Below are 27,990 nucleotides of genomic sequence, written 5' to 3'. Positions count from 1 at the left end.
CCTACAGTATAAGACGTAGCCAGATGTTACCTAGAACCTGTCTCAGTTCATGTTTTTTCACAGCTGTTATTTTGTGGTGTTGTGTAATACAAAGTCGCAGAAACTGAAGCAAACATATACAACTTATATTATTTAAGTCTGAGTGTTTTCTAGTGACATTTGACCATGTAAAACAGGACTTTGAATGAGGAAATAACTGGAAATAGCCTTTTGACCCATGGCCCACTGATTGTTGTGCTTGTTGGATGACTGCACTGCCATTGCACATCATGTCTGATGTGTTTTCGTTCAGGGTCAACGAGTGAAATAATTATGAAATGATGACTGTGTGATGACTATTAAATTCAAAATGTTCATCCCTTTCAGAAATAATACATTTGATAGACATGAATTAAAGTTAACGGGTTAATGAGAAAATAAAAAACCTAAAGATTTATTTGCGAAAAGCAGAAAGTCCTAGAAGCTGTGACAAAGAATGTTTGACGTTTTTTTCTTGTGAAATAATTTTGAAAAGGTCCAGGGTGTAACCCGCCTTCGCCCAAAGTCATCTGGGACTGGCTCCAGCCCCTTTTCACAACTCTAGATGGATATGTGATGGATGGAAGGATGGAGGATGAAGGTGGATAATGATCCAGGTGAGCTGATAGCTCATGAAAAATCACATCACTGTGCACTCCAGTGAATATTTAGACAGGAACACTTTCTTTCTTTCTCTTTTCTTGGTGTATGTTTGCCATCGTTACTGTTGTTTATTCTGGTGTGTATGTATGTATTGTATGTACAAGGCAGTTGTTTCTTACGGCGCTACTTACTCAAGACAAATTTCCCTTGCGGGACAAATAAAGTTGATTTGATTTGATTTGATTTGAACACAACAACTGAGAGAATATTAAAAAAAATACATTTTTCTCTCCCTTTCAAAATTTACCTTTATCACCTTCCATCGCTGAAAAGCCAAGTATCCAGGTAAATAAATACTCCAATACCGGTGAGGTCTGACTCTGCCCCTCCTATGTGCCCTCCTGGAATTTATTTTCTCTTTCTGAGAAGAGATTTTAGAGGTTTAGCAGCTTAACCAAGAACAAAGCGTGACATCCGCGAAAAGGCAAACCTCTGCTTTTCATTGTGAAAATGTCAAGATTCCAAACGCAACTGTTCATAGTCAAGCCACTCTGAGGGGGGTTCCTATAAATAATCCTTAGTTAATGATGACTAAATGCTGCCTGGTAGGAGATAAAGCTGTATGTTATGAGGAAAAACACCTATCTAACCTATCTACTCCATCAGCTGGGTGGTCTGCCTCGTGTTTTCTTTACAACACTTAACTGTCAAGATTCACTTTTACAGTGATTCATCAGTGTGTAAATGTCACATTAACATGACAGCCCTCGAATGGTTCAGCTCTTTGCTATGTAATGCTCCCAGTTTTAACTTGCTCTACACCTAATTTGGTCACCCTTGAATCTGCAGCTCTCTTTGCTCCAGAGAAACACTGACCCCTTATCTGGAAAACTGAAAACACACACACACACGCAGACACGTTTTATCCAAAGTGGCTGCACAAGCCAGTTAACTCCACATTTTGTTTTTTTCATCCTGCCAGAATGTGATATTCTGAACCAGCCCCCTTTTTCCGTTAGGTTTGGCATCATTCAATCTTGCACAGAGATGTGAGCTGCAGCAACTCCTCCTCTGTTACACTGTCCTTGGGGCGATTTGTTTTCCATCATTTGGGCAGATTGGAGTCATGCTCGCTGTGAGTCATGCATGGTGGGTGGATGTCTACACAGGGTGTGGTGGGGCAAGGGATCCTACTGACGCTTGCGGCTGCTAGTGGAGAAATAAAGCATCTAATTTTGCTCAAAATTGCAGAAATTCAAATGAAGGGATGGGGAGCTTTTTATTATGATCATCCAGTTAAAAACAGCTCTCACATTCTCTGGAATGGGAGTACACTCGTGATTCTGCATCTTGTTATCATAATTAAAATTCCTTATCTCATGAGTACACAAGAAAAACAGAGAGGGGTCCTTCAACAGCTGCACAAACATGCTGCGCAGCCTTTTTGTGCACAGATCACAGTCAAGTTTAAGTTACTTTGTCAAGTGCATGCTGCTGTATGTGCAGCAGAAAAGTGCTGTTTGGTTATGTAATAACACCCTGGCTGAAACCATATAGGCAAAATGTTCCGTTTCTATTTCCAATGTGTGCACCAGATGTGCTCCAGCTGCAGCAGGATGGATTTACTGCACACAATAGATCAGCAGAACCAGAGATGGTTTCACTCCTACAACCCCCCCACCCCACCCCCCACACCCACACAAAAAAAAGAAAGAAAGAAAAACTTGGAACATAAAGAAACAATCCCACCCCCCACCCTCCAAAACACTCCTTTCCCACCTCCTTCCAAAAGTTTGCCAGTTTGGAAAAGTGGTGCAGCAGCAGCAGCAGCAGTAGGAGCAGCAGCAGGAGGAGCAAGAGGTGGAGTTCATCACTTTACTTTTACACAGTCGACTATCTGTCTCTGTCAAGATAATTGGTTCCCTCAGGCGCTGTTTTTTTTTTTTGTATTCTTTTCTTTCTTCTTCTCTTTTTCAAATCCAGCGTTTCGTGCTGTCTGCTACACCTGCCCTGCCAAGCTCCAGCGCTAATGGGCGCGGCTGGGACCTGTGCCCAAATCCCTCTGTTTTGACTTGCCTGGGAAAGTTGAAGCGAAAAGACACAAAAGGACCGAGGACTTTAAGAAGAACATCCCACCACGGCGCGTCCTCTTAAACGCGTGATTCCCTCCCCGTGGACTTGATCACACTCCGTGGCTCCTGAGTGGATTTGCTTGATTGCTGTCCGAGCTGGCTGAAGGTATGACGTTTTTTTCTCCTCTTTTTTTTAAAATACTTTTTAACTTTAACCTGCATGGAAACTTTATTTATTTATCTATCTGTAAAGTTGTTTATGCTGGATGTGGCTGGTGTTTCTTCTCCACTTGGCTGCTGCATCTCAGCACTAACAACTGCGCACTGGGAGTTTGGTGATGGGCTGTCAAAGCTCTGCGCATTTGTTGGCTTAATAGGATGGAATTGCGCAAAGTCCACTATACTGTGGACAATCCCTTTAAAACATTGCAAGCAGACAACTGCTTAACCCACTCAGGGTTGGTTTTCTTTTTCTTTTGGGATCATTTTTCTTCCTGTGTTATCTATAGTCTGTTACAAGGATCTCAGGATAGTTTTACAGGTATTTTTGCTGTGCTATTTCCATCTCTCTAAATATATTCAAGGACTAGGCCTAGCTTTTAGCATCAGCTACTTTGTGAGACATTGCTGTGAAGATCAGTTACAGGCTCTGAACAGTGAGCTTTGTGTGGGCCAGCAGTGGATTCATATGAAGGAACAAAAAAACTTTAATCATTTCACTTTGGAAAATATGATTTCAGCATCTTAGGATAAAAGTAAAGAGGGAAAATGTAATCTCTCAGAGTGTTTATAGTATTTTTTTTTTACCGAGTTTATTTTGTTTAAAAAAAAGTGGACTTAAATGTGCAGTAGGCTACATGAAGCATGTGCAGTTAAATGTCCTTGGCTGGCAGGGTGTGGTGAGTGGATGGTCTTTCAGAGCTGTGCACTGATTCACTAGCGCCTTTTGTTCTTTTGTTGGTTTGGTTTTCAAAGACTCAAAGTAAATACAAATTCTATTGGGATCTACAGTATAGACGACTCTGTATGGTTACAGAAGGCTTTGTTTATTGACTGTTCACATGAGATTTTTAATGGGTCTAGAAATAAATACAGATTTTGTGATCGGGCCCGCCGCAGATTTTGTGTCTTAATCAAGATCATCAGTAGCAGGTTGTTCTGCTAATCTACTATTAGATTGTGGTTTTTCAAAGCCATGAGACTAATGTGGTGGTATTTTTCCATCTCCAGTGGAATCAGACTTCAAATTGATGCAGTAAACATCAGATGAAAGCGGTTTGGTCATCAACCCTGAACCATTCTCAACATCACCTCTGACATTTTTGCCCTTTTCCCATCCAGTGTTTGTTAAAATGCCGTTTAACCACAAGCCAAATAATAATAAACAGACTTTTAACAGCAGTTGGCACAGTGTATATGAACGACCATGGTAAACACTGTGTCATCGTCTCAGCAGATAAGATGGGATGGACGAGTTAACAGGACAGATGGACTTCTCTGGAGGCTTGTCAGGAGGAGAGAGGGGTGAGATTTCTGAATTTATTCATGAGGTTTTAATTCTCACAATAACAAAGCACAGATTAAAGGGCAGGTTCACCCAATTCACCAGACCTTTGCCACTTTTAGCTGCAGATCATGGAGATGATTTTCATTTATGGTTATTTCTTTTCCAGAAATAACATCTCACATCCGCAGACCTCATTGTGGCAAAAGATTCAAAACTATGATTTCTCATTTGAAAGGTTAATGGCAGACTGGTGCAGAGGAAATCTGTGTTTAAAGACCACAAGCAGTTTCAGATTCCATTACATCCTTTTTTCTGGTGACGCTTGTCTCTGTCTCTCTTTCTTGGGGGCTTCCTATCACTAACATCATGGCATGCCGTCACTTGTGCGGGGTCTCATTTCTCTGGGAGTAAGTCATCCTCCAGATTTTCCTCCTGCAGTCATAACTGAATATAAACAGACGGCTCATCTGGGCCTAACGACTTTTGACACGTAGAAGGATGGAGAGGTCAAGGAACGCCTTGATTACATGTTTGATGCAAACTGAGAGAAACATATAATCAGCTGTCCTGTCCTCTTGTTTTATACTTAAAGAAAGTGAGTCAGATTTATTTACGTAGCACCTTTCAACACAGCGCTTACAAAGTGCTTTACAGAAAAGAGAAAAGCAAGAGTGAAGAGACACAGAGAGAGACAAGATAATGTGGCTTAGGCACAAACAAAAGTTTTAAGATGCTTTTTATGTACTGTTATGGCTTTTCTTTCCCTCCTCCAAAGTCTCAGAGTAACGGCAGCCAAAGCATGATCACTGTTAGTGTTCAGCCTTGGCCCTGCAACAGACAGAAGTCCCTAAAAGGAAGGAGGAGGTGGAGGACAGGAGCGTTGAGGCAGAATGAAATTGAAAAGGAATTTACATGATCTATAACTGAAGTTCAGCAGGATAAGACGTCCGTTAGTGGTGGGAGAGCAATGAAATAAGTCTTAATCATCTGTCTCCACTTCACGATTAATGACCAGATTTACACAAAGTGTGCAGTATGTTAATATTTCACAATGTGTTCAATCAAGGAGATGAGAGGAGGGGGAGGAGGAGGAGGAGGAGGAGGAGGAGGAGGAGGAAGAGATTTGGAGAGGCTTGAGTTCAACAACACAAATGTCAAGGGTTATTTCCAAAAAAAAAGGGAAAATAAAAAAACAAGTTGATCTTAAAGTTCCTTATTGTCCTTAGCAACAGTCGCACAACAAAAAAAATCTTGCCGCAAAGAGCCATTTACTGAAAGTCTCCTTGAGCGTTCGTGGAGGTTTAGGCGTTGTTCCACATTTCAGTTTCATGATAACTACTTAACCGTCTCTATGACAACTGAACAAAGTCTGTCTGCGGATGAAAGCCTTCAAATCTGACTGAAAGCTCTGGGAAACTGCAGACTTGATCTCAGAAGAATCAAAACTGCAACACCCCAGAGAAGGCCGACAAGTCAGACATACTTGATGGTTTTAATAATTGACGTCATTCATTTTTTCCTCAAATTTGACAGACTGAAGCAACATGATTGGACTCAGCAAGGAGAAATTTAATATAAATTAAATTTGGATAAAAAACATCTGTTATTAACAAAACATTTACTAACATCATATTAATCAGTTATAAGCCACTGATAAGAACAACTTTTAGACTACAAAGCTGTGAAATCAATCATCCAGGGACCCTAAACAATGCATATATTGATTAAGTGCATTAAAAGTCTCTATATATGTATCTGTTCACAGATGAATGTGCAGCATTTAATAATGTCTCCTCCGAAGACCCGTTTTATATTATTGTGACTGGTTTACACCAGTCTCCACTCACAGGCTTTTCAAAAGACTTAGATCATCTTACAGCTTCATTATAATTGTTTCAGACCATTTATTTAATGTTTGTATGCTGCTTTTAAATGCTAAATAAGGGAACTTAGTGTTTTCACTGAGTGTCTCAGTGTGTACTGTAATTAGTCATCATGAAATGTTGTTAATTACAGGTTTCTTTTAATTCAAATAATACTAATCCATCACGTCTGTACATAATAAAGTTTAATAAGTGGTTAACAGGTAATTGTAAGGTCTTGCCAGACGATCTGAAGCGCTACAAAGACAAAGCTGCTGGAGGAGGAAAACCAGCCTAACACAGGGGTTTCCCATTAATGACTTATAACTGAAATCATTATCATTATAACAGTATCTATCAATCACAGTCACATTAGTTCCGCTCTGAAAGTGTAAAACTCATCGCCATGTCAGTCACTCAACACCAGTCAGCACCTGCCAACCAGGATTAACATACAGGAGTTTGATTGACACGCAAGAGTAAAGCGCAGACTGCTCAGTTTGTACAGAGTGATAACCTTCTGTCTTTTCATCAGTAGTGACAGAAACTGTAACCACAACGACCAGGCTGACTTCTCTACCACCAAGTGAGTGCTTCTTTCCTCCAGTCATGCTCCTTTAATTATTGACAGTAAACTAAAATCATAATACAGTAATTATAGCCGAGGGCCCCTGAAGGAAGTGCCCGATGAGTAACAGCTTCTCCTTGTTTTGCTGTGTGTCTTCTCGTTGCTAGAGGGAACCAGCGGATCAAATCACAGGAATATGTCCAGCGGTGCTGGAGGGCTGGGCCTGGAGAAGAATGTCTTAACCCAGAACAGCGGTGGAAGCTATTTCTCTTCATGTGAGAGCAAATTTCCGCCAAAATCAGGAAGTTGTGTCTTTGTCTTCAGACAAGATTTTTAAGATGCTGAGCATTACATTTTACATTTTTAGAAAGAAACTTAAACTACTTTAGATATCTGGGTTTGTTTCCCCTCAGTTTTTAAAAGCTGCCACGTAAAAGTCTTTCATTCAGGTAAAATTGCACAATGAGCCAAATGTTACTGGAGAATCTAAAGTACAGCTCTTCAATACATAAAATGGACCATGTCAGTGTTACTTGATGTTACACTGTTATGATTGTAGTTGGTCAAGATGAAGCTAGTTTACTTTGCAGCTCTAACAAAATACATTTATTCAAGAACCGTGCATAAACCCAAAAGGTGTGTTCATTTACTTAATTAGCACTAATTAGACTTTCTGGTCTGTTCTACTCTACCAAAACACTAATAACTCACAATATGTATAGAAATTGATTCCGAAATTGTTAATATAAGTTTTCGTTTCAGTAATTTTTCAGGCAAAAAATGTATGAAAAGACAGTAAATTGGGTAACGTTGCAGTTTGAACAGAACATTTAAAGGTGTCTCTTTGAGCTCTGATGTGCAACTCTCACTACAACTATGCACTTTATACTACAACTCACTATTTCATCATGTCCATGGACTGAGCAAAAAAACACGCAGCCAAATCATCCACAATGAAAACCTGCATGAATTGTAGTCTTACTGAAGTTACAAAAGAAATAGCTAGAATTGAATGCTGCCAACACGTTGATGTGTGAGTAATAGTTTTATATCACTTACTAAGGCAGGATTTTACTCTTAATGGAGTATTTTCATTGATCTGGATACTCACTGCACCACAACTAATATCCTTCTGTAATTTCCCATTAGAAGGAACTGAAATGCAACGTTAGTCTGAATGTTCTTAGTTTTACTGTGTCGTTACAGATTATAATATATATACGGCATTGAGTTGGTTCACATCCAGGTAATGAATTCCAGTAAACTGTGAGTGTAGCTCTGGAGTAGATAAAAGTCCTGTAGTCAGTGCGCAGCAGGTTGGCCAACAGGCAAACATGAAACTTGTCAAGAGTTAAGCAGCCAATCCATCATACTGTTTATGGAGAGTAAAGTTTCCAATAATAAACCAACAAGAATCCCTCAGTAAATCAACAACGGTTTAAAAAATCTGACACAACTAATTAAACATAAATACCTGTCTCAGACAGTGTCTCCAGGCTATAATCAATACTAAAATATGAAGATCTTCACATGAACTCCCTAGCATAAGCCTTACGACAAGTATATGTTTGGTTTGAAATAAATATAGTTGTAGATATTATAAAGTAGAACTATACAGTAGCATGAAATAACAGCGGTGGAAAGTAACTGGCTACATTTACCTGAGTACTGTAGTTATTTACTGACTTGACGTTCCTTTCACTCCACAACATTGGTGTGAGCTACCTTTCAAAATTAAGACTAGACTTCATAAAATATATTATAAGCTCATAAAACTCCTGAAAAAAAAAACAGTGTGAGTAATTTTAGATGTGAACAGCTATTAACTGCTCACATGGTTTCATGTAAGTAACTGTTCACATGGACAAATGTTTCACCAAAAAACAATTAAAGCAGCTACAGTAGTAACATACCTGCTGACATAATAATGCACCTGTTTTCAGAGGTCATAGGGGCCATTAACTTTTATTTTGGATACTTCAAGTACGGGACTTTTGCTTGTAGCAAAGTATATTTACATCATGGAATTGGTGCTTTTACCTAACTACTTCACAAAACACTCTGTATCTAACTTTGTGCTTGAGTGAAAGTACTTTTACTTTTTTTAAATCTACATCAGACTATTGCATCCAGGGGATTTTCATGTGACTCAGGCGTATTCCTGTTTATACTAGTCATGCTGCTGGAAATCCTAAAATTAACTTGCATGTATCATCCCTCCAGCCTCTGTAGGTGTGAACACCAGCAGCTACAGCTCCTCCTCAGGAGTTTACCTAGGAGACTCCTCGGGGGGAGGCGATGGAAGGGAGAGCTTAATAGACGGTGAGGGGTACGGAAGTGGAGGTGGAGGAGGAGGAGGAGGAGGAGGAGGAGGAGGCGGCGGCGGCGGCGGAGGAGGAGGATTAGGCGGGGGCAGTTATTTCGTGAGCTCGGTGTCAAAGGTCAGGTCCAGCTCGTCGGGTGGTGCCAGGAGAACGCAGACTGCTGGCTCATCAGGAGGCCTGTCGCCAGCTTTCCGGGAGAGGAAGAACATATCGAGCCGCTCGGCGGGTTATGACGGTGAGATCCTGTTAATAACACAGGCAGAATAGTTGGCATCAAACAGGGGGGGAGCTTAATAAAGCGAAGGAAACCATGGTGCACAAGGGTGCTGTTTATATTTCTGCTAAACTATTGTGTTTTGTCTTGTAGGAAGTTCTAGTGCCAATTCCTCCCCAGAATTTGCCCGCAAAGATTATGGAAACTACTGTAAGTACGAGCAACAGCTGTATAGATTGACATACTTCATGGTTGCATTGTGTTTTTCCAGCTTTATCCTCAAGATGTGTTTTTATTTTTCCTTTTTTTCCCCCCTTTTCCTTTTCTTTTTCAGGCTCCAGCGCCACAAGAGGGAGGAGCGAGAGCAGAGGTATTCAATAAAAGTTTCTGCCACTCCTTCTCCTCATTATTTCTGCACCATCTGACTCCAAACTGTCTTAAATTTTTATTAAATCAGGATTTCTTTTGTCCATTGTGTGTTCTGCCTTTCTTTTCCAGAGAGCGAGATCAGAGCCAGATTACAAAGTGCCTCTCCCACTCCCTGCAGATGTAAGACCACTTAGATTCATCCGCTGTCCATTATGCAATTCCTCAGAAAGCAACAAAGCATCTTTATTTGAGAGTTTTCATTCAAAGAACCACTTGGTAGTGGCAGCTTTCTGCTGCAGGGTCACATTGGAGTAGTGTGAGAGTGTTCCCCATATCATACATGGGACATTCCTTCTCTCCCATTTCTCACATGTATGTTAATGTCCATGAAATCTCAATTAGTAACACATGTGCAGCTCCCCAGACAGAGGGTAGGCTACACATGAGTCAGAGAAAAGGGTGAGATTCAAACAGTGAGACTCACAGGTTTGTTTGCATTGTGGTTTGTTCACGTGAGGGGGAAAGAAAAAAAGAAAAAAAAAACGTTGAGGGGCTGAACTGCGGTAGCAACAATGGCACACATGAGTCACTGTATTCAGTGCCTCACGTTTTGGAGCAGGAACAATGGAGAGTCAAGACTTTTACAGATGCTGATTGCTCCCCCTGCTGATTTAATTGTATAACTGCTGTTATTTAATCCACATTTTTGAGCGGTTAGTCATCCAGTGCCACCATAACCCCACCTCAACTGGGGCTCAGTTTGCCATGTTGCATTTTTTTTGTACTGTCAGCAGTGGTGGAGGAAGTTTTTGTACTTTAACTGTGGTGAAACACAAAAATGAAACTATAAATAATTAAAATGAAGATGATTTTCTGACTTCCATTGTGGTGGCATTGAGTCATAGATCATAAGGCGGGCTGCTCATTCAGACACAGGATCTGGAAGACTTTCTTAGGATTTTATTTTTTCATTTCAGTCAGTTGATGGATGGATGCAAAATTTCTTTGTACAGATTTAGACACAAACAGTCAGTGCAAGTATATCAACTTTAAAAAGGTCAGCACTAACAATAAACTAAAGTAAATGAAGGTGATTACTTTATGCATCCACTATCTCTTCACTTTTAGGTATTGAACATGAATTGAACATTATAAAAATAACTGCTTTAATATCATCCAACAGATGGTTTGAAATGTCCATATCACACGTGCAACTCACTGGATCTCAGATTTCTTTGTTCTCTGATGGGTGTGGTTATATAACCTCAGGGTGTAGTTACTGTAATTGTGATTTAACACAAATTAAAAAGGACAAATAAACTGAAAGTAGATATTTTGTTGCTACATGTCCCATACTGGGATGCTGCATCTGTATTGTATCACCCTGAAAACTGCTTTCTCACACCTTCGCCACTTAATCAGTTAGAGCTTTATCCCAGTACATCTATCAAATAAAAGCTATTATTATTATGTGACACATGGAGGAGTATTACATCTGTGCCTCTGTGGTTCTGCAGGGACGGAGCTGGACGACGTGAAGAAGCTGCTGAAGGGACGTTCCAGCAGCGTCAGCCCCACTCGCTCCACTCTGCCAGTCCCTAAAAAGGCCGGCGTGGAAACTAAGACCGTCTCCGTGGCCACGCAGTCGGGTATATCCCCTAACCAGAGTCACATACACAGACACTATGTCTAGCTCCTGATTTATGGTTCCTCAGTATGTGCCTCACGTAGCACATTTTTAGATGTTTAACAACACCTGGTTACAGTATTTCCAGAATGCTGAAAAACTCTTATTGTTCTGGATCACAAAATATTTAGTCTAAAATGACATACAGTAGCCTATCTCGCAGCTCATATAACAACATGAGGAAAATATGAAAAGAGAGAGTAAATCCATTGAAAAACTGTTTGAAATGTTGTTTTTGTGTCTTTTCTCTGCAGTTTCAACATTTGGCTCTGGTGTGAAATCAGGTGGATTCAACACCATCGATGCGTCAGGCCTTTATGATACCAGTTTGGCAAATGGGCAGTATGATACTGGCATAAAATCTGGCCAGTATGATACTGGCATAAAATCTGGCCAGTATGATGTCACACTGATATCAGGCCAGTATGACACTGGTGCTAGATCAGGGCAGTATAAGAACGGTGTGAAATCAGGACAGTTTGATACCGGTGCAAAATTGGGCCAATATGGCGTCACCATGAAATCAGAGCAGTATAATACCAGTCTGAAGTCAGGCCAGTATGACAGCATGAGATCCGGCCAGTATGACAGCCTGAGATCGGGCCAGTATGACACGCTGGACGCCACGCTCCCAGGTTTCTCTTGGTCCACCTCCACGCTGCCCGCCCCCCATGCCGCCGTGGCCACCGACAACACCAGCAGCAGCTACACCTACCAGGTCAGCAAAAACGTGTCGGGGGGAACCGTTGTGCACGCCCCCGCTGCGCAGGTCTCTGACACAAGCTACACGTACCAGGTCAGCAACAACATGTCAGGAGGAGTCGCTCCAGTCTCCCCCACTGCAACCTCATCCCTGTCAGGTGAGACCAGCCTCCCTTTGAAGTTACCTGTTACCTGCAGGTGACATGTCGACATAATTATGCATAAAATACATACAGTACATACAAATGTGCAAACAAGCATACAACATCATTATGCACTTACTTCAAAAATAACTAAATCAAAAGAAACTAATGTTTTAGGGTATATGAACATGATCACACTGGTCCTGAAGATCCCTATCCATGTAGATTTAACCTTCATTATACTGAAATGAACCAAAAACAAATCTTCATGGCTCCTTTTTACTGTTCTGTATGACCTATTTCTATCTGCAGTTTTCACCTACATATATATAGTATATCTTTGGAATTGAACTCAAATTTAGCACCAAAAAAGGTTAATAATATGAAGTCTCAATCTCAAACAGCTATAGATTATTACTGCAAGTATATGTGTTAATCAGTTATATCAACATAGTGTGTTAAGTGTGAGCCATTCCACAGTTAAATGTAAAACACCTTATCTATTCTTTGTTTTGTTGTTATTTCATTTTTGTTTTGTGAATATCTTAAATGCCATATCTTAATTAACCCAGTCAAATGTCTTTGTTTACAGTTTATGGCTTTCAGAATAATCTGGCTCCCACTTCTGGCAGTGTGCTCACCACCAGTGGGGCCAACGTTATTACCAACCAAGGAGGTACAACATTTTGACACCATCAAATATTTAGTTCTCAGTATTTACACAAAACAGCACCTTCCTACATAAGTGATTATCTGTGTTCCTTGTTACAGGTTATGGGGTTCAGAAGAACGTGTCAAATACTGGTGGTGTCATCAGCACTGGAGTCTCTGCAAGTAAGTCCACAGTTGAAACCATCTCTCACATGAATATACTATAGTCATCACTGTCAAAATAATGATCGGATTGTAAAGGTTCTAATAATGATCTGTGTCTTTCTTGTTGTCATCAGCCACTAGATCCCAAACTGATGAAGCTTACAAGAAGGACTATAAGTTCTTGATCTCTGACAAGGAGAACGTCCAAACCAGAGGGGGCACAGAGACACTCATCTTGGCCAAAGACAGCGGGAAGCAGTTCACCAGCAGCAGCAGCAGCAGTGGTGTTCATTTTGGAGGAGGTGAGTCACCGATTCTGGAGAAATAATGAATGTTATCTCACCTTAACAGGGTTATAACTTCACATTTCTTTTGGACCCAATGTTGTTCCCTGTGAATCAATATGGACAATGTCTTGTCCTCTATCCTTCATATTGTTCCTGGTCTTGTAGAAAGAGTCTGTGTCGACATCTACCTTTTATTTTATGCTGAGGTTATAGTTGTAAAAGTATTTTTTTTTAGTCCATCAAAGAAGTACTGTAACGCTGTGAACAACAATTATTTTTACGATAAATACATCTGACAGCGACGTTTTTGAAGTGAACTATTTGATTATAATACATTTTAAAAAGTCCCTTTTCGCTGTCTGAATGCCTTAAATCATTAATCAGTAATCAAAGCTAATTCTTCTGTCACTCCTCTAATTTGCTTAATCAGATACTTATTTCAGTTCTGTCTCTATTCTCTCTTTGTTGGTAAGGATTAAGCACTTTTTGTGTCATATTGTATCATTTGGGTTGCGTTAATATTTCACTAATACATGTTGTTTCACTCATGAAGAGCGGTGTTTTTTAGTTTTGCGTCTCAAACACAAAAAATGTGTTCAATGTGATAAAAAAAAGGTTGTTTTTGTTTTTTTCTAATTGTACAGGCTCTCTGTCTGGAGATTCAATAAAGAAAGAGAAGCTTATTTCAAGCTACAGTGAGACGGCTCCACTTAAGACAGAGTCAGGCAACTCTTACTGTGAGTGGCTATAAAAATTTCTCTAAGAACAAAGACGTGACTTTGATTATGATGATAAACCAGTGATGTTCATGTGTTCCTTCATCAGATGGATCATCTGGAGTTGTAATGAAAGACAAAGCCACCTATGCAGGTATTTCCAATTTGCATCTATGTTGATTTTTACATGATAATGAAAATTTTAGTGTTTGAAAATGAGGGGTTTTGTTATTCTCTCTGTTTTCAGAGATCCACAGGGACAGCGGCATCTTTGGCGGTGGAGGATTTTGCTGCTGCTCCGACGCTTGTTGCTCCTGGTGGAAATGGCTTCTGGGCCTTCTCCTCCTCTCCCTTCTCCTGCTTGGGCTCCTGTTTGGCCTCATCGCACTGGGTGAGTTTCACTTATGCAACACTCTGAGATTTAATAGGGAAAAATGTCCCCAAAGATAAAACCTTAAGAGTCATGAGATTTTCCCTGGAGCTGCTCTGCTATGAAGCGCCTGGGAGAAAGCATGTTTGAACCAATAAAATGTGTGTTTCAGCTTTTACAGGCTAGTGAGCATTATTTCACAGTACTGCTAAGAGCTGTAAATCTACTCCTCTCTCTGGAAATTTGATCTGCGGGTACTGTCCCACTGCCATAAAGTCAGTCTGGCATTCATTGTCAATGGAGCAGCTCCAGAAATTGTTTCTTGATGACATCACAGACTTCACTTTGTTTTCATGCTGCAGGGAAGTTGTGGATGTGGATTCACCCTGATACCAATGTGACAGAAAATACTTTTGTAACCTCTGGTATTTGAGGTATATTTTAACTTACATGTACATCAAAACCTGTTGAGAGGTTAATGAGTGATAAGCACATGTGGGGAAAGTCATCTGATACTGTAGAGCATTTACAGTACATACAGTAGCTATATTTACAGTCTTCAGGGGTAGTACATCGGTCAGTGTAAATGATGTAACAACAAAAGCAACTAAAGCAAATACAAATATGAGCTAAGGTGAGATTTTGAATTTAAAAGAGTTTCCATTGAATGCATTTCTAAATACTTTGTAGTGAGGCCCAGGTTTCAGAAGCTAAAAGCAGGTCCTCCAACTCAGGGGATGTGAAACATAAGCCAGTCATTAGTCCTGGTATGATGTAGCCCAGGGAGCAAACTGTCATGGGTCTGATATATAAAAAGCAGCTTTTCAAAAAGAGTCTTAGGAATAAACAAATATATGTGCAAATCACACCTCTGAGAGAGAGAGAGAGAAAGAGGACCACCCAGCCTGAATGGAGCGGTGAAGGCTAAAAGCATTAACAGTAATGAACCCAAGAGCAGAGTGACAGACAGTAGCAACAGGCCTTAGAGATGCAGCCATAACCAGGCAATAACCTAAAACTGCTTTTAAAAGAAAGGTTTCCTATACTTTGACTTAATTTACTCACTCAAATTGAAAAAATATTATTTTTTAAAATTCAAATCCAAAGGTATTTGTGTACCATGACACTTTAAATATCAGTGGCACTTTTTGATAGCGACGGAGAGATTCTGCCATAAACTGAACAGAAAATAGTGTTGTTAGCGTAAAGAAGAATGTTACATCCACTGTCGGAACAACATCCTTTGTAGAGTCAACACAACAGGTGCTGGGACTGAATGTCTCATGAGAAACTGTGTGCTGTTTGTTTACACTCCTACTGTGTCTGTCCATTTGATAACTCTGGAGCTATCATACAAAACTTTATTTAAAACTGAATAATGATTGGCTTTAGCCCTCCTTCGTTGCAGCTGTGCATTTGTTTTTCTGAGGCACCTGATGTAAACCAGGGACTGGGCCGACCAGTACTCCTGGCAAGAGTCCAGACTTCAGTTCTTTAGTTTCTTTAGCTCTGCAGGGATGAGATTTCAGTGGATAATCCAAGACTTGACCTTTATTCTGCACACGTTTTTTTTAAGTACATGCTTTTGGCAACACTGGCTTATAAGAGTGGTCACAAAGTCAACATCAGGGCTGAATGTGACTTAAATAAAGATAAAGATCAAACTGGAGTTTCTATCAATTCAACGAAACTCAGAGTCACTCACAGAGCATTTTATAATAATTAAAACACAAGGATTCGTTTGAGTTACCAGAATTTTCAGCTGGTTCAGTTTTTCATGCTCTGAATATTTAAGTGAACAACACCAAAGCCTTTCCAATTCTGAAAGTTTAAACAGGACTAAGAATAGAGAGATTATGTAGTAGACACCGGGGTATTTATAGGTGGTTGGGGTGACAGAGCGGGGCCGACCTTGTTGCAGCCTAGTGGCCTAGTGGGATTTATTGTGCAGGGGGAGCTCTGAAGACCCAAACTATGTTTAAACATAGTAGATAGTCATGTGGAGAATCCCTTCCAGGAAAGCAAGTCAAGTTATTAATATAAAAAAACAAGTTTAGCACTTAATCACTTATCAACAGATAATTTTTCTGTCAGTTCTGCGGATTGATTTAAGGTTTGTTTCAGCTAAATCTAGACATGCTAACAAGCTAACTTGTGTGTCAAGAGCAAATCAAGTACTAAGCGTTTGGGCTGTAATAATAATGATATGAAATACTGATAAAAGCAGTAAAATGAGACTGCGGTAGTTTGAGAAAAAGCTTGAATTCATCTGTCAGATTTCAGAAGTTTGAGTTCCCCCGATTTTTCCCTGTTAAAAGGGTTTTCTATGGAGTTTTTCTTCAGTCAATGTGAGGGTTTAAGGGCAGAGGATGTTGTTATGATGCCATGTAAAGCCCTTTGAGACAAACTGTTTGTAAAAACGGGCTATACAAAGAGAGATAAACTCTTTGTCATATTACAGATTGAAGTGTTTTCCTATCACTGACAGAAGATGTGCTCTGTGTTTGTATCTATTAACAAATGCTAATCCCCTTTTTTCAGCTGAGGATGTGAGAAAGCTGAAGAATCGAGTGGCTACCCTGGAGGCTCAGTCGGCTGCCACCGCTCACACCAGTCGGTTTTCAGGGTCCAATGACATCGACGCCCATGTGGGTCTGGGCGGTGGAGGGACTTCTCACACTTCTAACACCATATTATACGGCGGAGGTGTGGGTGGAGGCTCAGACTCCAAATCACAAAACGGAATACTTGTTGTTGGTGCTGGTGGCTCCTCGGGTGGCAGCGGTCACAGTGGCACTGGGGTTGGAGTTGTAGCTGGAGGTGGAGGTGGTGCTGCCAGTGGTGCCAGTGGTGCCAGTGGTGGTGCCACTGGTGCCACGGGGGCCACGGGGGCCACAGGAGCTACTGGGGCCACGGGGGCTACTGCCGGAGGGGCCGGCACAGGCTTCAGTGGTGGCGCTGGCCACGGTGCCGGTCATGGTACCACTTACACTGGAACCAGACAGGGCGGGGGCGCTACCGGTACCAGTTATGTTGGAGGCACTGCTGGTGGTGCCGGTACCGGTTATGCCGGAGGTGTTGGTGGTGCTGGAACCAGTTATGCTGGAGGTGCTGGAGGTGCCGGTACCAGTTATGCCGGAGGTGCAGCAGGTGCTGGAACCAGTTTCAGCAGTGGCACAAGCTTTGGAACCGGTGTGAATGGAGGATACATAGAAGTCTCTGCTCTTGAGATCATGTTCCAGCGCATGTTCAGACAGGAAATGAGTTCACAGACATTCAAAGGTACTGAGACACACACACTCATCACATTTACATTCACCATTGCAACGCTCCATTCATATAAACTCAACTCTTGTTTTCTGTCTCAGCTTTTGTAACATCCTCAGTAGAGAGAGGGCTGCCTGGACCCAAAGGTGAAAATTAATTTCCTTTCTACAATCGAAACATTATACTCATTGTGCATTTAATCCACATGAATTGTGTCAAACTTACTTTAATTTATATTTATTTTTTATTCTTTTCAGGTGAACATGGATCTATTGGTTACCCTGGAAATCCAGGTGAGGAATAATGACAAACATTTACCTCAATTTATTACCGTTGTTTCATATTTAGGTAGATTTGTTGTGTGGTATCATGATGTCATTTTACTTACCGTGACCTTTGACCTCAGGTCCTCCTGGTGCGATGGGACATGCCGGCCCTGAGGGTCCTAAAGGACAGAAAGGAAGCCAAGGTACAGAATTCACTTGAGGTCAAATTACATGATACACTCTGTTTAGCTTCAGTTTATTTCAAGTGAGTGTGTATCTGTGTGTGATCAGGCGACCATGGGCTCGAGGGGCAACAGGGTGTCAGGGGTCGTGAGGGCCCAGCTGGCCCCAGAGGGGAGCCAGGACCTGCAGGCTTTGGACTCAAAGGCGACAGAGGTACAGTTCAGATTCACAGTAGCATCTAAGTGTTATGTTCATTATTAGTGATACAAAAACAACTAGTTTATCTTGACAACGTTTCACAACAGGATCCATCTGATGTGTTTGGTTCATGTAGGTTCTCCTGGAGATCCTGGAGTTCCTGGGTCTGTGGGACCTCCCGGCTCGATGGGACAGAAAGGTTAGATATTCGATCACAGAATATAAATCCTGCCCCTCTTTGTTTTCATGTTTAGATAAATGTCACAAAATATGGTCTAAAATGGAGCATCTCCACCAAACAGCACCAGGTGGCAGCATAGAGTCAGTTGCAAATGCAGCCTCATTCACATCGATATTAAATAAAACCAAATAAGACCAGGCCCCATATTTCCCAGCCAATTTCCTGGATACCTTTCCACCAATCTCCTAGAAATCAATTGGTATTGAATAAATACCTTGACATTCTTGATATTGAATTTCATATTCAAGAAAAATGTACACAACTAGGTGATAGTAAGGATAAAGGAGAATGTGTACGTTTATACAGTTGCAAGTGCCTGGCCTTTGTATTTGAGTTGTTGTAAAAACAGTAAAAAAAAAAAACACACATTCCACATTAGCTCCATATAGTATCTGTACTGAGGTTATTATGCTGTTCTAATGTCCTTGTTAGACAATGTTTGTCTTTTCTTAAAACTATTAATCTCTGCTCCAGGCGCAGCTGGACCTCCTGGGATTTCTGGGCCACCAGGTCAGTTTATCCCTCTTACCATTCATATGGCCCATTATAGTGAATCCCCAGTTGAATGTAACTGGATTCACCTGCACCAACTATAAAACAACTGTGTATTGTTTTACTACAGGTCAACCTGGTGCTCAGGGTTTCCGTGGCGAGTCAGGCTTGCCAGGACCTAAAGGTGAGTTACATAGACATTGTTCACTTGCTTAATGCAGTTAAATTAAGAAATACTTTATATTTAAGTAAAATTATAATATTACTCACAGTCTCTCCTCTCACTCTGCAGGTGACAGAGGGCTTGCTGGTGCTCAGGGAATTAAAGGTTTGTTGTAACAATATTAGATTTTGACATGAGTTGTGTGGTCTGTGTTTCCAACCATAGATTAATTAACTGTTTATTTTAGGTGAACCTGGTGACAAGGGTCTCCGAGGTCTGCAAGGTCAGTACAGTTTTGTGAATAAAACAATATAAGTATAAGTCACATTGACCCATTGTGTATGTACTGTACACTGTTTTCTGATACAGCTGTTTCCATCCCTCAGGTGAGGCTGGTTTACCGGGTCTGCAAGGACTGGCTGGAGAGAAAGGATCCAAAGGGTCAATGGGTGAGTAACAATTGACCCTCAGCCTCACATGATGTTGAACTGTTGAATTTGATCATCGCAAAAAAAAAAAGTTTACCCACCCAAGAGAGTGGAAAAGTCACTTAATCATCAAATCAAACTAAATCATCGTTTTTAAGAATAACTCATTTTAGAAATTTCATTCTTAAATTTAGGAATAGTGATTTCAGCAACTCACAATATAGTTAACATACTGTATCTCTAATACTTTGTGTGAAATCATCACAACTTTAAATGTAGCAGTATTGACATCCTCCACCAGGGGGCAGCAGAAGGGAGTCCACCCATCACCTAGCTGTCGAAAACAAAGTTCACTGTTGCACATAAAGTCTGAATAATTTTGTTTTTTAGACACATTCCTCTTTTTATTCCACATGTTTTGAAGAGATTTATCAATAAAGTTTGGAGAAGATATACACAGGAGAAGAAGTAAAAAATATTCCAACTTTATGGGCAACAGTGTATAATTCTTTTCTCTTTCTATCATCAGGATTGTCTGGACAAGATGGTGCAAAAGGATCAAGAGGTAAAGCAGTTTAAAAAGAATGAGGGGAAAGATAAAGGTCATATGCAATTTATCAATGATAAGAAATTTTTTTTAAATGATTTCATTTGACTTCTGGCCCTCAGGTGACCAAGGAGCTGCTGGGCCTCCTGGACTCAGGGGTCCTACTGGGCCTCCCGGTGATGCTGGATCTCCAGGTAAAATGAACATGAACACAATTATACTCTTATGAAAGACGATCGTATGCTTTATTAACATTACCATCAGTGGATAACATGATGCCATATGTTCCCCTCTCCCCACCCCAACCTCTCTGCAGGAGGACCTGGGCTTCAAGGACCACCAGGTGTGACTCTAGTATTGATACAAAATACTTTATACCTCTATTATTATTCCTTGGGAATAGTTCTCACAAAGTCAGAGCTTATTTTACATTCTTTGCTTTTAGCGGTCTCAGTACTAAAATGTGTTTCTTTCTTTCTTTTAGGAATACCAGGGAACCCAGGACAACCTGGAGCTAAAGGTACAGCTGCTGTCAACTTGAGTTCCAGCCTCCACAGCCTCCTGCAGCTTTGTTAAATAGTGTTAAAAATACCATTCATCATAAATCTGTATCTGACATAGCATGTGTCTGTCTGTTGTTAGGTGACACTGGTGAAGCTGGAAGAATCATCAATGCAGGTAACAACCCCCCTCAAAGCAAAACAATAATTATAATTTAACATATCATTGATTAGAACGTAGTTCGAGGATTTCTGATCATCGTGTTTGTTTTCTAGCTGGTTCCACATCTGTTGGCATCCCAGGACCACCTGGGCCCTCTGGCCCTCCCGGCCCTGCAGGACCTCCTGGATTGTCAGGTCTGTCCCTTCACAGCCCAGGAAGAAGCTGGATAATATCCATCTGCATTCTGCATTTTTTGCATCTTAGCCATGAATCCTAGTGCCATAGCAATAATCACGATACTTGTTTGTTAGTATTAGTTTCTATAAAATAGTCATTGTTCATTGTGTTGATTTTTATCTGCAGGTCCCATTGGCCCTGCTGGTCTGCCTGGCCAACCTGGTAGGTCCTCATCTTTGTTTTCTCCCAAAGAAAGCTTTTCACGTGAACTATGTTTAATAGATACATTTCATCTTTTCTCACAGGTCCTAAAGGTGACAGAGGATTTAAGGGAGAACAAGGAGAGGCAGGAATATCTGTGAGAACAAGTGAAACCATAAGGACATCCTCTGGAAGTGAGTACTTCTTGGGTTTGGTATAAATACATACAATGTTTATGGGTGAGAAATAATCTGCTTAATTTGTTGTGTAACATTTTATTTACTTAAAACGAGACTATGTCAAATTTAAGAAGAAATTAAACAACACAATTTTGATCTCGCAAATGAAAGCTGAATTTCAATAAAATTGGATGCTAACCACACTAATCATTCTGGTACGTCCTTCTGGGACAGCCAACAAAAAACTCCTCAACCACCTCCAAGGGTCGGGGGTTTGACGGAGGCTCAAATGTTCAAGCATCTCCGATGCTGTCACTGCTAACCATCTTTACAGCACTTCATTTACCTGTCCACCTACTGTAGCACAAACAGTGGTTGTGGGCGGGGCATAAAGCCTGCTCTAGAATGTCTCAATGAGGATGTTTGCATAGATGTGCTTCTAGCCACATTTCTCAGTCTTTTTATCAGGGAAAACCATGAATGTTAAAAAAATATATTAATCATAGTTGATTTATAGTTTAAAACACTGATAACCAAGCATATGGTGGCTAATGTTAGCAGTGTTAGCAAACCTCAGATAGATATTACTATAACTGTCACTGTTGTCTGACTACACAATCCAAAATCAAGGTGTCACCAGTGGTGGCTGTTCAGCAAATAGAAATACATTCAATTTCACCACCTTCTACCTTGGTTTGTCTGCTTCTACAGACCAGAACATTGTTAATTAAATGGTCATCAATTAAAATGATGTGTTTGTGTTTTGTTTCTTTAGCTCACCTGAGCGCTAGTGGAGCTTCAGTGCAACATGGCCTGCCCGGCCCACCTGGTCCACCTGGGCCTCCTGGACGTCCAGGTAAATAAGACATAATGATCTGTTGCAGCATTACATTTTTTTGTATGTACATTTCAAAAGTACAGTTGAAAATATAATGAAATCCATCTGCCCTGGTTCTCTACATATATGTATAGCTAGACCATCTTCAATGATTTTGTAGGATTTGTTTGATGCCATCCGAGAATGACCACCTTCTGCTCCTGTTCTGTCCTCCTCTCTATAACTAACTGTTATAAAAATGTCTTCATTAGGAGATTCAAGACAGGGACCTCAAGGACCACCTGGGCCTCCAGGTCCAACAGGCAAGTATTTCAGCTTTTTAAATACACTGTTTTTTTTATGTGGATAGAGATGAGTGCAGTCTGGTTTATATATTGTGGAGTTCATCAATTCCTCAGTGAATCTTTAATAATCACATTTATCCTTTAGGTTATGGAAGACCAGGACCTAAAGGAGACAGAGGAGACTCAGGCTTCGCATCCAGCTCTGGTATGAACCAAAACCTAGACTTGAGACGGGTTACTTGTGTAAGCAGCAGTAACAGAAAACTTTACTGTATGACAGTGACACCACTGAGTCCACACTGCTCTTCTTACAGGTACATATTACACTGGACCACCAGGACCACCTGGGCCTAGTGGGCCAAAAGGATCGACAGGTGACCAGATTTTATACAGTGACCGGACCTGCTTTGCTTCATTTAAAACAATCTCAGTTCACTTTAACATGATATCTCTATTATTATCTTAGGTTCTCCTGGACCAAGAGGTTACCAAGGTGATTTTTTGTGTTATTTCAGTATATTGTGTTTAAATCATTAGTTTTCCTGTTAGTATAGTTGTGAGCCCTTTCCATGATCATTAAATGTGATTTCTGTTTCTTTCAGGTGAACCAGGACAGCCGGGCAGCCCAGGAAGACCAGGCTCCGAGAGAGGTTGGCACTTTTCCCAAGAAACACAAATCATAAATAATCAAATTAATATTTAATTTATATTTAAATTAAATTTATATTTACATTTAAGTCTATATTTAAATCTTTTAGTGTCGTCTCATGCTGGAGCATATGGAATTCAAGGACCACCAGGTCCACCAGGACCACCTGGACGTCCAGGACCTCAAGGATTCAAAGGTAAATCTAACATCACACTGAAGTCAGCGGATGTTACCAGTGGTTCATATTTCAGAGCAAATACTGTATCCACCTGTTGATCTTTTGTTGTTGTTTATTCTTTTTTAGGGGACACCGGAGCTCCTGGTGTTCCTGGATCTTCAAGAGGTAGAGAAAAACATCATTATTGCCCGAACTACTCTACAGTTGTTAACAGTGGCTTTAATGTTTGACACCACACGTTCTCTTCATGGTCTTTACAATCTGCGTTTTTTTCTCAGGCTCCATCTCAGTCACTTCAGGCCCTCCTGGTCCTCCGGGTCCTCCTGGCCCTCAAGGCCAGCCGGGCTCCTTTGCCTCCTCCAGTGAGATGCGCCTATACATCTCTGACTACCTAAGTAAGTTGCTCTGACGCATGGTCACAATGTCTCAGTGCTGTCAGGGGGAAAGAACAGAAAATTAACATGTTTAATTGGTCCCATGCAGGCAGAAACAGGCAATCCAGTATCCCTGGACCTCCAGGTCCACCTGGGCCTCCAGGAATCCCTGGAACCTTCTCCGGCTCTATTGAGGATATTTCTGTTCGGATCATTGCCTACTTGCGAAGTAAGAATTTACATCACCAATTGGTTGCGTGAGAATTGTTAGAACGGAGCCTCCTTTAACTGTGTTGTGTCATTTCAGGCTCAGGCTCAGGCCTCGTCATCGGTGCTCCGGGACCACCAGGTCCTCCTGGCCCTGGTATTGAAATCCAGTCAATCAGTGAGATCATTGCTATACTTCAGAGTAAGTGCAATATGCGTATATTCACACTGAATGTGGTGTTAGGTACCTTTGACATATTATGCACATATTACAGGTTTTCACTCTTAAACATCATCTTGTTTGACTGTGAGGACAAAACCCACTTTCAAGAGTTTGCATCAGATTAAACTTTGTCTCTGCTGTGATCTGTACAGGAGATGATGTGAGAAGATACTTGATTGCAGTTGGACAACAGCAACACCTACCATCAGGGGGCTCAGACAGACTTATGGGCAGTTACACTATAGAGCAGATAGCCACATATGTCTTCAATATCATGAATGGTAAGTCCAGCTCACACGAACAGAAAACAGTAACAGTGGAACTGGTGCCTGGGCTTAATCAAACTGCTTTTCTTTTTCTTTTCAGACAGAGGGATTGCTAGAGGTCCACCTGGGCTTCCTGGTCCTCCTGGGCCTCGTGGGCTTCCTGGTTCAGGAGCTGCACACGGCTACGCCACAGCTACAATTGACTATTCTGCACTGATAAGAAGTAAGACTCATTTATTATTTAAATAGATAAACAGATTGAACTGTATTTAAACCAACTCATCTCATTATTGCTCATTAATAAACATAATCACTCTAAGAATATAAAAAATGTAACTTACTCAGTCAATGAATCACCATCTTCGCTGTATCACTGTCCATTTACCCAGACGCAGACTTCCGCTCATGGATCAGCTCTGCTGTCCAGCACGGTCCTCCTGGTCCTCCAGGTTCCCCAGGGCAACCAGGGCCTCCTGGCCCTCAGGGGCCACCGGGAGTCTCCACCGCCACTGTGTATGGTGGGAGTTCGAGCAGTCGTGGCTACAGCTTCGAGGACATTCAGCGCTACCTGCAGGGTGAGTCTAACAGACAGTCTGAACATAATGTGTAACGAGGTAGTCGCAAGTTTTAGATTTGTAACTGTGCCAAAAATCATGTCTAACAAATAAAAAATCAGTGATAATTCTCACTATTGCAATTAGTGCAATGTGCACCCCAACAGTGATGCAACAAGTTAAGAGAAGTGAAACCACATAATATGAGCTAAACCATGATTTTTAGGGGTTATAGCCGAATTAAAATCTACTCTTAAATGTTAATTAAACACCGAACAGAACTAAACAGCAAAACAAATAGACCTAGCTAAGGCTAACTAAGGGAGGAAACACAAAATCAAGTAATTTAACAATGTCAAGAAGAAACAGTGATACAGATAGGCTACCTGTTTGCTATATTAGCTAACATTAGCTTTGCAAACATTAGCAAACGGACAAAACAGACTGACACAAAATTTTTCAGCACAAGTAGGGGAAACATTCACATCCATCTTCATGTCTTTTAACCCATGAGGGTCAATGATGTCAAGCAGGACATATCCTCAGGAGGTGTAGGCCTACCTTTAAAACATCCATCAAGGTTTTAAAAGTTTTTTGGTACCATCAAATCCCAACATGGTCTGGCAGCAAAAAAAGGAGTGGGCTGCTCCTTAATCCTTCAGTTGACACTTCTGTAGTAATGTTGGTCTCTCACTTAGTTTGCTCTGATTTGGTGTGAGCCAGTTTATTTATTCAACAGATCCAGTTAGTGAAGATAACTGAATTCAACATTACCGTTACTTACTGCACCTTCAATAAAGTTGCCGGTTTCCTCATCTTTGCACTTGTACATATTGCAATGATTCAGGTTCTGGGTTCAGAGGCCTTCCTGGTCCTCCTGGCCCTGCAGGTCCACAGGGTCCACCGGGCGATTCCACTAGGACAGTTTCCATCAGCGGCTCAGGCATCTCTCGGGAGAGCCTTCGTGCTGAGGTTCAGGAGTATCTGACCAGTAAGCTCCTCACATCCCACACAGACAAGACATGTGACCCCTTTAACCTTTATGTTGTTGCTTCTGCTGTGTCCCAGCATTAATCCAGTGCTCAGCTGTATACATTTGACCTACAAGAAAAAAAAAACCTAAGCTGCATCCTTCCTTACACTACAGGTGAGTCCAGATATCACAGGTGAACTTTATTTTTCAGGTGACAGTGTTCGTCAGTACATCACTGGACCCCCGGGGCCGCAAGGACCAAGAGGTCAGAAAGGAGAACGCGGGGAGCCAGGTTTCGTCCAAAGCTACACGCAGAGCCAGAGCTACGCTCAAGGTGACGCCCGCTACGCTACAGGCCGCAGAGACATCGATGTCAGCAGGCTGGCGGAGACCCTGGACTACTCCAATGTCGCCTTGAAAGTCACAGACTACATCAAGAGTAAGTCAATTACATCTGCCTAATATACAGATACTGACTTTCAGTAATCATGGATGTCTTTATGAAACAAAGTTTGGTAGATCCTGAATGTTAAATGTTTGGATGTTTTAGGGCTGTTGCTTTGGATTCACTGAGTTTTGCTGTGGGCTACAACTTTTCAATCTGTATTTGTTTACATTTTTGCAAACTGGTCTGAACACATTTAATTTTTGATTTCTTATGGCGTTTGGGCTTGATTTGTCTGAAGCTGGGCCCACAGTGTCGGTCTATAAAAAAAAAATTAAGAAAAAACTTAACAAAAGCATACAAACATTTCTTCGACCTCTGGCCAACAATGCTGAAAGTGTTTTCTATCAACCCTCCTGCAGATCAAGGCCTGCTACAGGGCTATCTGGTTGAGGGTCCTTCAAAGACGAATGTAAGAGCGATCCAAGGCCCCCCTGGTCCACCTGGGCCGCCCGGACCAGCTGGTTACAGTCGTGTCATCGGGGCCTACGGCAATGTCACAGCTGACCTAATGGAATTCTTCAGAAGTCAGTATACAGAGTTATGACTTTCCGCATACTGTATCGGGTTAAATATTACAGCAATGGAAAAAAGGTCCAGACTTATGTAAGTGTAGCTGGAAAATGTTGCTTCATCACAACTGAATCTGTGTTTTTGCTTTTGCTTTTGCTCTTGCTCTTGCACAGCTTACGGCACCGTCCGCGGCCCTCCGGGAAGCCCTGGACTGAAGGGAGACAGAGGGCACCCAGGACCCAGAGGAGAAAAGGGTAAGGGAAAAAAAGTTCAGATTTTCCGCTGAAATGTGCGAGTGGGGCGACAGAGACAAGAAAACTGAGAGTGTCTCTATGTTTACAGGTGATCCTGGACAGCCAGGTTTACCAGGGATACCAGGTGCATACTCTGTTCAGATTCCACACAGGGTGCAGAAGAGGGATACAGGTAAAAATCATCAAAATATTATCAAACCAGTTTACAACTACCCAGTTTGACATACATGGAACTCATCAGCACACTGCTTTCTTTCTCCCCCCCCATCCTCTACAGGTAATAAAGTGGTTGGTCGCCGTCAGAAACACCGCCGTCAGGTCAGCGGTGGCTAAAGGGCTAACATACTACTGGATCATGTCAGATTTAATTTCCATTTTACTCTTTTTTTTTAAGTTGTTCAACTGTAGCAATGCAAGTAGTCAAAAACAATGCTTACTATTTGTTGCCATTTGTAGAAACGTCACCATGATAATTTGAGAAAATAAAAGCAGCCAAAAAAATGCATCAGTCTCTTTAAAAAAAAAAAACTGCTTCAGCAGAGGTATGGACTTAACTGCTGGTCAGTGCTGTGGAGACACAGACTTCATTTTTGTGGGTGTACAATGTTTACTTTGTTTAGTTAGAGGCTTGAGTTCAAACATTATCTCGGGGGGAGCTTTGTTTAAGAGAATATCAATTTTTAAGCAAGACATAGCTATTGCTATAGTTTAATTGCACTTTTTCCATTGCTTGTTGTGTTACTTGAGCGTCTGATGTACTTTTTATTCTATTCATTGTCTTTTGAGGATTATATTGTATTGAGGATTATATAAGTGTTGAATGTTGTATCAAGGTTAAATGCTTTTCATATTATCCAAATAGGTCAAGCCAAACTCAAGCTTTTTTCCATTCACCGTATACAACTTATATTTTTGAATTTATAACGCAATGCATCATCATCAGTAGCTGACAGACCCAGTTGGAGCGTG

At 41.2% G+C, this 27,990-nt stretch overlaps 1 protein-coding gene across 9 annotated transcripts; it reads left to right on the top strand.

Annotated features, from left to right (window-relative positions):
• The first annotated feature begins 247 nt into the window (after positions 1–247).
• On the top strand, positions 248–27,988 carry col17a1b (collagen, type XVII, alpha 1b). 9 transcript variants are annotated; one of them, XM_083988027.1, is made up of 57 exons: positions 2,417–2,481; positions 2,605–2,859; positions 4,150–4,217; positions 6,598–6,648; positions 6,798–6,905; positions 8,854–9,189; positions 9,322–9,378; positions 9,503–9,538; positions 9,667–9,717; positions 11,055–11,186; positions 11,479–12,084; positions 12,662–12,745; positions 12,841–12,903; positions 13,020–13,187; positions 13,817–13,909; positions 13,998–14,042; positions 14,136–14,279; positions 16,800–17,333; positions 17,376–17,540; positions 17,627–17,671; positions 17,783–17,818; positions 17,932–17,994; positions 18,083–18,187; positions 18,309–18,371; positions 18,888–18,923; positions 19,036–19,089; positions 19,198–19,233; positions 19,316–19,351; positions 19,455–19,517; positions 20,026–20,061; positions 20,166–20,237; positions 20,360–20,386; positions 20,528–20,563; positions 20,686–20,721; positions 20,820–20,900; positions 21,070–21,105; positions 21,189–21,278; positions 22,039–22,119; positions 22,353–22,403; positions 22,531–22,590; positions 22,700–22,759; positions 22,852–22,878; positions 22,988–23,035; positions 23,144–23,230; positions 23,339–23,377; positions 23,491–23,607; positions 23,696–23,815; positions 23,894–23,995; positions 24,169–24,297; positions 24,383–24,505; positions 24,672–24,857; positions 25,684–25,827; positions 26,021–26,248; positions 26,617–26,781; positions 26,941–27,021; positions 27,110–27,193; positions 27,299–27,988. In XM_083988027.1, the coding sequence occupies exons 3-57, from the start codon at positions 4,160–4,162 to the stop codon at positions 27,352–27,354; spliced, it is 5,670 nt and encodes a 1,889-aa protein (XP_083844153.1). In that variant the 5' UTR covers positions 2,417–2,481; positions 2,605–2,859; positions 4,150–4,159; the 3' UTR covers positions 27,355–27,988. The 9 variants fall into 9 exon arrangements, with proteins under 9 accessions (XP_083844148.1, XP_083844153.1, XP_083844152.1 ...); XM_083988026.1 differs by having other exon boundaries at positions 17,367–17,540; XM_083988022.1 differs by lacking the exon at positions 2,417–2,481 and adding an exon at positions 248–635 and having other exon boundaries at positions 16,800–17,540.
• Positions 27,989–27,990: the final 2 nt, after the last annotated feature.

This window comes from Trachurus trachurus (genome assembly GCF_905171665.1).
Source record: "Trachurus trachurus genome assembly, chromosome: 15".
Lineage (NCBI taxonomy): Eukaryota > Metazoa > Chordata > Actinopteri > Carangiformes > Carangidae > Trachurus > Trachurus trachurus.
Note: the sequence above shows the minus strand (reverse complement) of the source record. Positions and strands in the feature narration are given on the sequence as shown.

Excerpts from the sequence above, each read along its gene's own strand:
- col17a1b (XM_083988022.1), top strand. The coding sequence starts at position 4,160 with ATGGACGAGTTAACAGGACAGATGGACTTCTCTGGAGGCTTGTCAGGA. Across the intron at positions 17,995-18,082 it reads AGGACAGAAAGGAAGCCAAG|GCGACCATGGGCTCGAGGGG; the intron begins GTACAGAATTCA and ends GTGTGTGATCAG. Across the intron at positions 23,378-23,490 it reads TGTTCCTGGATCTTCAAGAG|GCTCCATCTCAGTCACTTCA; the intron begins GTAGAGAAAAAC and ends TTTTTTTCTCAG.